The 12,009-nt window shown below is 40.4% G+C and overlaps 1 protein-coding gene across 4 annotated transcripts in view; it reads right to left on the reverse strand.

The window, feature by feature from the left end:
- Positions 1-12,009, reverse strand: part of ENPP6 (ectonucleotide pyrophosphatase/phosphodiesterase 6) — a 168,202-nt gene that overhangs the window by 58,881 nt on the left and 97,312 nt on the right. For all 4 annotated transcript variants that reach the window (XM_044387597.3, XM_057303421.1, XM_026508575.4 and 1 more), the window contains one exon: positions 3,056-3,235. In XM_044387597.3, coding sequence (XP_044243532.1) covers positions 3,056-3,212 — 157 coding nt within the window. In that variant the 5' untranslated portion in view covers positions 3,213-3,235. The remainder of the gene's footprint in view (positions 1-3,055; positions 3,236-12,009) is intronic.

Below are 12,009 nucleotides of genomic sequence, written 5' to 3' on the forward strand. Positions count from 1 at the left end.
GGGTTGCTCTTACTATGAAGTGAATATCGGAGCCTCTTCCTCTTTCCCCTCAAACCAGAGGGATGGAATGGGGGACAAAGTTAGTGAACGACACACACTCAGCTCTCACTCTTTGCAGAATGCTGCTAGGCCCCAGCTGTGCAGTTCCTGGACGACCTCTCTGGGCTTCCCAGAGAAGTATCTGATTTCGGGCCTGGGACCCTTTCCCGTGGGACGCTTCTCCCCGCACAGCTCAATGGCACCACTGGGTGGGGTAACAGAGGCTCTGTTTACCATATTAAATTTCTCGAGACTTGAGGTGGGCTATTTTGGACTCTTCACCACTGATGAATTTTTCCGTCTGCTGCTTTATCTACCTGACAGGAAAACTTGAACTACTGCCATTTCTAAATTGCACTTCTAAATATTGACTTCACGGCGAGACTCAAAGTGTCATAACACAGCTCACTGGAGCAATGAAGATTTTCCAGGCCTCATCCAGAGGTCTGTACAATGTCCTGTGGGAAGTGGAGAAGGAAGAGGAGGATTTGAGAAGAAAAATAAAATCAAGTCATGTTTAGAAGAAATGCCACTGCACTTCACTTAATGTTGCGGAGACAAATGAACACTCACTGGGCTGTGAGCTGTGCCGAGGGGCTGGAGGGGACCAAGGCGGAGGGAGAAAGGATAGCAGTGACCGTTAATCCCTCAGCTGTCAGCCAGTAAGAATGGAAGGTGCAAGAGCACTCCTGGCTCGGTCGGGGCAGGGCCTTCAGAGACACTTCGCTCTAGGAGAGCCTTTATTTGGGTATCCAGCCTAGAAGGACGGATGGTGTCTGAGAAACGGGAGACTGGTCATCCGATTTCTATCAAGACTTCAACACGGCCAGATCGTTAGCTAATCTTCATTTAGGTCACTGAGGAAATCCTAGGAGACTTTCTTTTTCGCTTTTTCCTCCCAATAGTTAACACTATAAACTGATCATAAGGCATATTTGTCATATCACATTAGCTGTTAAACTGTGAATCAAAAGGAGCGATTGGACCTTTCTTGCCCTTAAGGAGCTGTTTTGGAGGAGAACATGATATTTTACATGCAAATTAGCTTTGAGGGTTTTTTTCTTGGATACTCAGAGATCTATAACTTCAAGTTGTTTATTATCCTGAAGGAGTCAGATCCTCCAGGATGAGATACAGAATAACGCTCTGGAATGCTGCAGAGAGAGGTCTCAAATATGGCAGCTGTCTCCCTTCAGGGCCACTCCCTGCCTTCATGTATACCGGCATCTACTGCTCTCTGAAAGGCCACTGGCAGATCATGTGTAGAGGAGGCAGCACATGGGGAGCCGGGGAGAGATGATGGGGGATGTGCTCTCCAGCACATGAAGAGCTCAAGTGCCAAGACACAGGAAGTTAAATTAACCAGCTACCATGGAAGATGGCCCTTACAGCACTGGGGCAACATGCATCTTGATGGTCCTTAGATTTGTCTAAGGTGGTCCCTAAGGCAGCATGCCCAATCCTTTCCTTCTTCTAGGCCTATGCATGTGGGCCCTTATATCTGTTGGTAATGATTTCTTAGAATGACCTCAAAGTGCATCTTTTGGCTTGAGACCTCATCACATTGGGCTGAACCATGAGCCCGGCTCCTCTAGCAAGTCCGATTAGCTTGGCTGGTGCACTGACTTCTTTTCTTAATCTCATGTCAACTCGGAAAAGCTGAGTCTCCATTTAAGGTAATGAAGTCCCCTTAAAGCCTTCCCTTGCTTGAAAGCTTCTTCTCATGTCAGCTGAGGTAGCTGCTATGGGCTGAATCCCAGGTGTCTTCTGAAGAAACTCCAGCGCTCTCCCTGAAATTCTATCTGCCAGCAGAGCCAGCTGTGTCTAATTGTTCTTATGCCCAGTTTCCAATTTATGTAGCCTGCCCTGGCCTTCATGGGCTCACCTATGGATGCTAGTCTCTGCTCTGTGGCAGTTTTCCAGGCATTTACCCCAGCACGGCTGTGGGTCTGTTTTCCATGGTCTCCATCTGTCTGTGTTCTATGCTCCTCCAAGAGCTGGCACAGCCTCGAGTGCCCTGAGCAGCTCTCCACGTGACCACCTCCAACCAGCATCCTCCAAACTCCTGTTGAAGGCCCACACCCTCAGTGTGGGCCATCTGTGATTCAGCCTCAGCTTACTCATCCTTCTCTCTGTTCTTCCCGACCCCCTCCTACCACCGTCCCCCACAACCCACTGTGTTCTCACAATTTTATCAGGCTGCTGCTGCCCTCCAACCCAGGCCAGGGAGCTCCCCCAGCTGCCTCTCCCCATTAGTCCCTTCATTTCTTCCAGGCCTCCTCTGACATCTTCTTCCATCATGGCAATCAGCAATATTACATCATTAAGAATTTGGAAAAAAGTGTCTACATCCATGTCCATCGGGAAGTCAAATTACCCACTTCCCTAAAGAAGGAACGCCACCAAGGGGAAGGCAAATGTAAGTCGATTATTTAGTTATCACTGAATCCTCTCATCCTTAGTGCAAGATTTTTGACTGCCAAGACGAGAGTATTCTGAAGACTTCTCACAACAGCCAGGGTAGTTTGCATGATGACTTACCTCATTGCAGTAAGTAAAGTAATTTAGTTTCTCATTGATCTGTGATGTACAGGATATTAATACAAAGAGACTTCATTTAATGCAGTACCAAAAAGTTGTAAGTGCTTTGAATCCTCTTTTCAACACTGCAGGGGAGCTAAAAATCTATAGAAACAGTTTGCCAAATTCTTTTGTAAAGCAGAGAAGCAACACATAACTTCTCTTTAGGATATCCAAAATTTTGCAGATGAAAAAAGCATGAGATACTACAACAATATCGCTGAACCGAGGAAATCGGGCAACAGCAGTGTGTCTGGTCTGATGTTAGAGAGCTCAAAGCAAAAGTTTAAAAAACATGCCCATATTTCTTGTAAAGACCCCATTTTCCAAACTCTGGCTTGGTCTTCAAACATGACAACTACATCATTTGTCTTCAGAGACTCCACGGTCTCTGAGATTTGGAAGGCGGGAGGGGACTGGATGTCAACACACTCACCTGGCCAGTAGTACATGTAGACCTTCCTTTTGGCCTTGGTCAGAGTGACCCACAGAGGTTCTGATCCATTCCACCAGAGAGGCATCAGGCTGTCTCTGTTGACACCAATGTCAAATGACTTGTTGGTGCTGGGGTCCCACATGTAGTTCCCGATCATCTGATGGACCTCACAGTGGCGGCCTATGTTAATGAGAACACAGGCCATCAGTTTATTGTTCTGGTCTTTTTATATATCATCTTTTTATAAAAGCCATTTTCTCTTTTATGTTTATAAAAGCCATTCATGCACAGTTAAGAAGTACAGAACAACACAAAGATTTACTTTTGATTTTTTTTAAATCATGGATGTTTCTTCTCTCTTAGATTGTACCACAAAGACAATCAAATGAGAAGTCTAATAATTGAATGCGGATGGAGTCATTTTGTGTGAAGTTCATTTGCCAACCTATTTTAAGCTATACTAAGGACATTGTGTGCAAAATTTGACCCATTGTGCATGGCTCGAAATCTAAATATGAATCCATATGGAAATTGTAGGTTCCCATGGGGCTTGGATTAGCTCTTCACCCCAGAGCACCCCTTTGAAACCTCTTCCCACAAAGTCATGAGTCTAGATGCTGTGGAGTTTATTCCCTAGTTTTCCCGGATAAGAGGAGTTATCGCTTCAGCGCAGAACAATGATAGAATCTACGACATTTGGAACAGAATGGTGAGAAATAGATTCAACTTTGAAAAACAAAGCAAGTAAACAGCCCTCCAAATGGAGTGTTACATAGAAATGAGGATTGCTTCTGCTGGGCACAGTTTAGTCCCAGAAGGGAAGCCAGAAGTGAAAGACGCAAGCGCTTGGACTCTTTTGAAACGTTAGGCTTACATTATTTATTTTGGAGCAACCTGCTACATCGTTAAAGTAAAAATAACACAAACACTGGCAAGTGCATCAAAAATCGCTGCAATTTCCGTGAGCGTCATTTGGCATCAAGATGAAACATGCTTCACTGAGCTCACTAACTATGCTTAATCAAAGTGGCTTCTTTTTTGCTTGTTTGCTGTTGTTCTTTCTCCTTGAGCACCTCTACCCCACCCCAACACACGCAACAAATTTATTTTTAAACAAAAACAAAGAGAAACCATAAAAATACATTTTTTTTGAAAATTTGGAGACCCAAAATATTACAAAGGAAAAACCTTTTATTTCATCACAGAAACCCAGGCCTTCTACAAATCACGCTTTGAATTTAAAGCCCAGACTTCCAAACAAAATGGTTTTTACCCAAGGATGTAGAGTTAGTTTTTTGACCCTGACTAAAGCTTTCACATGTGGACTGATAAAAAACAAAAAATTCTGAGCAATTTCTCCAATGGTTAAGGAACTTAGTTATATTTATTCCTTCAACTAACATATATTCAATGCTCCTATGGGCTCTACACTGTGATAGGCATAGAGATTCAAAATAAATAAATGTGGTCCCCATCCTCAAGTGCCTTGTAACATAATACTCAATGGAGTTTCTTCCACATAAAAGAGACAGGCTTCCTTGGGCCAGGGCTTAAAAGGGGATCAGGTTGCCACCTTACCTTTTTTTTTTTTTTTAACTCAAAATACTGCATCCTGTATCTAAAACATTTTTTATTATCCCACTAATGCTCACCCTTTTCACAAAGCAAGATAATCATGGTGATATTCATTGGGAAGTGTGTCCTTTTCAGTCTTCCCTGTAGATGTTCTCTAATGTCCTCCTAAAGGCAGAGGTATCTATCTGGAGCTGGTGTCACAGACACTGGGCAAGGGTGCAAAACTGGAAAGGGGTGTGGAAAGCATTACCAAAGTCAGTAAACCAAGAAGCTTCTAGATGAATCACAGGAAAGAGCTGGAAGGGCTAGGATAATGGGGAGAGACACCAAGAGGGAGGGGTATAGGAATCTCTGCTTGTATCTGAAACTGTTTTGACTATTTTAGAAGAAATGCCTGAAACCCAAATCTAAGCAGGGGCCTCATGTGATTTGGTTTCCACAAGGTGCTACCTTCAGAGAAGGATGAAGCAACTGAAAATAATTTTTAAAGTACTTATAAATTGTATATCTTGGAAATCCCACAATATCATTTGATAAAATGTTTTTCTTCTTTTCAACACTCACACTCAACCGTCTAGACCCTTAAGGGTGCAAACTCTCTCACCCTCTTTTGTTCTCTAGCTAAAAAATTATAAGGAGCCTTCTGTGGATTGTAGAGCTGTCTTATGACTGGATTGTGGGAGGTGTGTTTGTGTGTGTGTGTGTGTGTGTGAGAGAGAGAGAGAGAGAGAGAGAGAGAGAGAGAGAGAACATTCTTTCAGAACATTCAAATTAAATTCTCCATCTCTTACATATATTTTTTTGGAAATATCAATAGGGCCTCACATAGAGCCAGGATCTATGTGTGCAGTTAACACACAGTTCTGGCACATTTTAAAATTTCAAATGATGAAATCTTGTTTCCTATGGTTTTCTGAGTCCCTTAGCTTTTTTCATGATGGATCTTCTCTCCTCCCCATTATGTAAGATGTAGCGTTAATCTTGATACTCCCTTTACACACCAATCGAATCCGTGGTGCCCACTGACTCAAGTGAACTCTGATAACTTTAATCAGGGCATTCTTTAGGGAAGGATCTTTAAGACAAGGACCCCGAGGGTGGCTTTGGTTCCTGCTCCCATCTAGCACACCAGTTGGTCTAGGCTGGCCCGCAGTGGTTCATCCATTCTCAAGGAAACCCAGACATACGGAGATCAACACTTGTCCAAGCGCTGGCAGTGACATACTGGAGTAGAGAGATTCCTGCTCACTCCGTGAGTGAGTGGTGCCTAAGGAAGATCCTGGGACCAGTAGTTCTCTCTGTGTCAGTTAAAGGGTTTCCAAGTGTACACTGGAGCTCTTTCAACAAGGCTCGGCTCGGACCCCTGTTTAGAAAGTAGGTTTTATTCTTTTGGTGGACTGGGGCCTTGAGTTAAAATGGGAGGGTGTATTCTTCAAAGGCTTAATCATAGATGCCGTGCTAGTCCCCAGGGGCACCCCTTTGTTCTGGGAACCACTGCTTTTCATGGAAGCCACCAGGAGGATGTATGTTTCCCATCTCATGTCTGCTCTGAATCTTCTCTCCCAGATGAGCTGATTTCTTTCCATGAATATATTAAGGCTGGCAGTCTGTGCTTATAACAGTCTGAGTCCGCTCTTACTCAAGCTGGTTTCCTTACCTACCCTGTCTCTCTCTTGCTCTTTCATTTTTATTGCCTGGGCAAATGTGGTGGTTGTAAAAACAGAACAGAACAAAACAAAATGTACTGGCTTCTGCAGCCTACAAGCTCTCATCTCCATATTTCTGCCTGACCCATATCTATTTTTATACATCCGCAACTCTTCTTGATTTTCCTCTGGTTTGGGCTTTCCAAACAAAGCTTTGCTTTAAGTTTGATTATTTGGACCCTTTCCTCAAGACTTCAACAGGAACTTTCCTGACACGGACACAAACCACAAATCTCAGGTGGTTTTCAGGTATGCTGTAAAGAAGGTCCACTTCTATTCAGCCCCTCCTCCAAATGACAGCCAGGTGGGGCTTTACAACTTGTTCCACAAGGTGTAGTACTCACTCTGAAAATGGGGACAGCTCCCAGTACAAACATTTCCAAACACAGTTGAATGTTTTTCTCTTTTTTCCTCCCATAGAGTTTATAAGCTTGTTAACACAAAACGTGGCAATGAACCTGGTACCTGAAGGACTTCTGGACTTTTCTTTTAAATGAGTTTCAGAGGTAGAATATAGTGATTCATCAGTTGCATATAACACCCAATGCTCATTCCGTCAAGTGCCCTCCATAGGACTTGTGGACTCTTGAAGCCCACCCACAGATGCCACTTCAGTTTAAGAGCTGCTGCACTTGCCTGGGAGCTGCTAGTGGCTACTCTGGCCAGTGGCAAGTGCAGGGGCTACTGCCTGCCTTTCGCAGAGCATGCTCATGGAATAGCTTCCACACCTAGAACTACTGTATGAAAGCAGGAGGATAGGAAACGCTCATTCTTTTTCCCCAAAGTCTTTGTCGAGTGTGTTCTGATGTAATGACCATCACCAGAAGTTTCTTAGCAAATACCCATAATCCTCTGCATCTGTTATATGTTTCCAAACATCTCAGAAATGGCTGGTCTTCACATCAAACAAGATGACTGCAGATCTATCCATTTTATCTATAACTGATGGACATCTATAAGGTTGCTGCTAGTCTCCAATCAGTCTTCATTTTTTTCTCAGTATTTTCCAACAGTAAATGTTAATTCCTTTTATAGTTCCTTATTTCATAAATTCTTTTTTTTTCATTCACTCAATGTGTATGTATCAGATGTTTACATGCTAGGCATTTAAAAATCACAAGCTATGATCCCTGTCTTTGAAGTGCTCATAGCTGGTAGGTTAAGGGAGGGCAGGTCTTGGAGGCAGACTACACAGACATAAATCCAAGCTCTACTATTTACTATCTGCATGACCCTGGACAAGTAGCTTAGACTTAAAGCATCAATTTTCTCATCAGAGTAATAAGCATGATAATAATTATTGTGATATATACATACAGACATGCAGTTCTCCCTTTGCATGGTAGTGTAGGACCATAAAAATGACTGTGCACAAAAATAAAGAGAAATAAAACCAAATATATCACTAAAGAAAGTCAATAAACCCTGAGAGAAGAGGGCAAGAGAGGAAAGGAACAGAGAAGAATTACAGGAACAACCATAAAACAAGTAACAAATGGTAATAAGTACATACCTATCAACAATTACTTTGAATGCAAATATACTAAGTGCTCCAATCAAAAGACATGGGGTGACAAAATGGATAAAAAAGCAAGACCCATTTACTTGCTGCCTACAAGATACCCATTTCAGACCTAAAGACACATGCAGATTGAAAGTAAAAGTGATGGAAAAGCATTTATCATGCAAATGGAAGTGAAAAGAAAGCTGAGGTAGCAATACTTATATCAGACAAAACAGACTTTATTTTTTTTGTAATAATATATTTTTATTATATTATGTTCATCACCATACAGTACATCCCTGGTTTTTGATGTAATGTTCCATGATTCATTAGTTGCGTATAACACCCAGTGCACCATACAATACGTGCCCTCCTTACTACCCATCACCAGCCTATCCCATTCCCCCACCCCCCTCCCCTCGGAAGCCCTCAGTTTGTTTCCCAGACAATTATCATATGGTTTCACTCATTTATGGAACATAAGAAGTAGGAAGATCGGTAGGAGAAGAAAGGGATAAACAAAGGGGGGGTAATCAGAAGGGGGAACGAAGCATGAGAGACTATGGACTCTGGGAGACAAAACAGACTTTAAAACAAAGACTATAACAAGAGACAAAGAAGGACACTATATAATCATAAAGGGAACACTCTAACAAGAAGGTATAACAATTGTAAATATTTATGCATCCAACATGGGAGCACCCAAATACATAAAGCAGCTAATAACAAACATAGAGAAAGTAATTGACAGTAATACAATAATAGTAGGGGACTTTAACACCCCACTTACATCAATAGATAGATCATCCAAACAGAAAATCAATAAGAAAACAGTGGCTTTGAGTGACATATTAGACCAGATGGATCTAACAGATATATTCAGAACATTTCATCCTAAAACAGAAGAATACACATTCTTTTCAAGCGCATATGGAACATTCTCCAGAATAGATCACCTATTAGGCTACAAAACAAGTCTCAACAAATTGAAAAAGATCGAAGTCATACATGCATCTTTTCCAACCACAATGCTATGGAACTAGAAATCAACAACAAGAAAAAATATGGAAAGACCACAAATACATGGAAATTAAATAACATGCTACTAAACAATGAATGGGTCAACCAAGAAATCAAAAAAGAAATTAAAAAGAAATACATGGAGACAATTGAAAATGTGAATGCATGGTCCCAAATACTTGGGATGCAGCAAAAGCTGTTCTAAGAGGGAATTTTATAGCAATACAGGTCTGCCTTAAGAAGCAAGAAAAATTTCAAATAAACAACCTAATCTTAGACCTAAAGGAGTTAGAGAAAGAAGAACAAACAAAATCCAAAACCAGTAGAAGGAAGAAAATAATAAAGATTACAGCAGAAATAGATGAAATAGAAACTAAAAAGCCAATAGAATAGATCGATGAAACCAGGAGCTGGTTCTTTAAAAAGATCAACAAAATTGTGGCTCATAAAAAAAGGGGGGGGGCTCAAATGAACAAAATCAGAAATGAAAGAGGAGAAAGAAACCACACCACAGACATACAAAGGATTATAAGAGAATATCATGAAAAATTACATGCCAACAAATTGGACAACCTAGAAGAAATGGATAAATTCCTAGAAGCACATAACATCCCAAAACTGAATCAAGAAGTTGAACATTTGAACAGACAAATTACCAGCAATGAAATTGAATCGGTATTCAAAAAACTCCCAACAAACAAAAGTCCTAGACCAGACAGCTTCACAGATGAATTCTACCAAACATTTAAAGAAGAGTTAATAATACCTATTATTCTCAAACTAATCCAAAAAAATAGAAGAGGAAGGAAAGCTTCTAAATTCATTCTATGAGGTCAGCATTACTCTGATACCAAAACCAAATAAAGACACTACAAAAAAAGAGAACTACAGGCCAATATCTCTGATGAACATAGATGCAAAAATCCTCAACAAAATATTAGCAAACTGAATCCAACAATACATTAAAAAAATCATTCACCATTATCAAGTTGGATTTATTCCCAGGAAAGAAGGGTGGTCCAATATTTGCAAATCAATCAACATGATACATCACCTTAATAAAAGAAAGGATAAGAACCATATGATCCTTTCTATAGATGCAGAAAAAGCATTTGACAAAGTACAACATCCATTCATGATAAAAACCCTCAACAAAGTAGGTTTGGAGGGAATATACCTCAACATAATAAAGGCCATATATGAAAAAGCCACAGCTAACATCACACTCAATGGTAAAACACTGAGAACTTTTCCCCTAAGGTCAGGAACAAGACAAGGACGTCCACTCTCATCACTTTATTCAACATAAAGCTGGAAATCCTAGCCACAACAATCAGACAAAAAAGAAATAAAAGGCATCCAAATTGGTAAGGAAGGGGCGTCTGGGTGGCTCAGTGGGTTAAGCATCTGCCTTCGGCTCAGGTCATGATCCTGGAATCTCGGGATTGAGCTTTATGTTGGGCTCTCTGCTCAGCGGGGAGTCTGCTTCTCTTTCTTCCTCTCCCCCCACTTGTGTTCTCTCTCTTGCTCGTTCACTTCACTCTCTTAAATAAATAAATAAATAAAATCTTTAAAGAAACGCAAATTGTTTTGCACTATTGTGCAAAAACTTGCACTATTTGCAGATAACAGGATACTATATATAGAAAACCCTAAAGACTCCCCCAAGAAACTATTAGAACTGATAAATGAATTCAGTAAGGTTGCAGGATACAAAATCAATACACAGAAATCCATTGGATTTCTATACACTAATAATGAAGTAGCAGAAAGAGGAATTAAGAAAATAATCCCATTTACAATTGCACCAAAAATAATAAATACCTAGGAATAAACTTAACCAAGGAGGTCTGAGAACTATAAAACTGTGATGAAAGAAATTGAAGACAACACAAACAAATGGTAAGATATCTCATGCTCATGGATTGGAAGGACAAATATTATTAAAATGTCCATACTACCCAAAGCAATCTAAATATTGAATGTAATCCCTATCAAAATACCAATAGCATTTCTCACAGAAGTAGCACAAACAATCCTAAGATTTGTACGGAACCACAAAAAGACCTGAATAACCTGAATAACCAAAGCAATCTTGAAAAAGGAGAACAAAACTGGAGGTCTCACATTCCCAGACTTCAAGATATACTACAAAGCTGAGTAACTAAGACAGTATGGTACTGGAACAAAAACAGACACATAGATCAAAGAAACAGAATAAAGAGTTTATAAATAAACCCACGATTATATGGTCAATTAATCTTCAACAAAGGAGGAGAATATGCAATGGGAAAAAGATAGTCTCTTTTACAAATGGCGTTGGGAAAACTGAACAGCTATATGCAAAAGAATAAGAGTGGACCACTTTTACACCACACACAAAATTAACTCAAAATAGATTAAATGTGAAGACTAAAACCATAAAAATCCTAGAAGAGAGCACAGGCAGTAATTTCTTTGACATTGATCATAGCAACATTTTTCTAGGTATGTCTCCTGAGGCAAGGGAAACAAAAGCAAAAATAAACTATTGGGACGACATCAAAATTAAAAGCTTCTGCACAGCAAAGGAAGCAATCAACTAAAGAAAGTCAACCTACTGAAGGGGAGAAGATCTATGCAAAGAACATATCCTATAAAGGGTTAGTATCCAAATGTATAAAGAACTTCTACAACTCAACACCAAAAAGACAAATAATCTAATTTAAAAATGGGCAGGAGACATGAACAGACATTTCTCCAAAGAAGATATACAGAAGGCCAACACACACATGAAAAGATGTTCAACATCACTCATCAGTAAGGAAATGCAAATCAAAACCACAACAAGAAATCACCTCACATCTGTCAGAACGGCTAAAATCAAAAAGACGAAACAATATGTGTTGGCGAGGGTGTGGAGAAAAAAGAACCCTCATGTGCTGTTGGTGGGAATGCAAACTGGGCAGCCACTGTGGAAAACAGTATGGAGGTTCCTCAAAAAATTCAAAATAGAACTACCATATGATCCAGTAATTCCACTATTGGGTACTCACCGAAAGAATATGAAAGCACTAATTCAAAGGGATATATGCACTCCTATGTTTATTGCAGCATTATTTACAATAGCCAAACTATGAAAGCAGCCCAAGTGTCTATCAACTGATGAA

This window comes from Ursus arctos, unplaced genomic scaffold, assembly GCF_023065955.2.
Source record: "Ursus arctos isolate Adak ecotype North America unplaced genomic scaffold, UrsArc2.0 scaffold_27, whole genome shotgun sequence".
Classification (NCBI taxonomy): Eukaryota; Metazoa; Chordata; class Mammalia; order Carnivora; family Ursidae; genus Ursus; species Ursus arctos.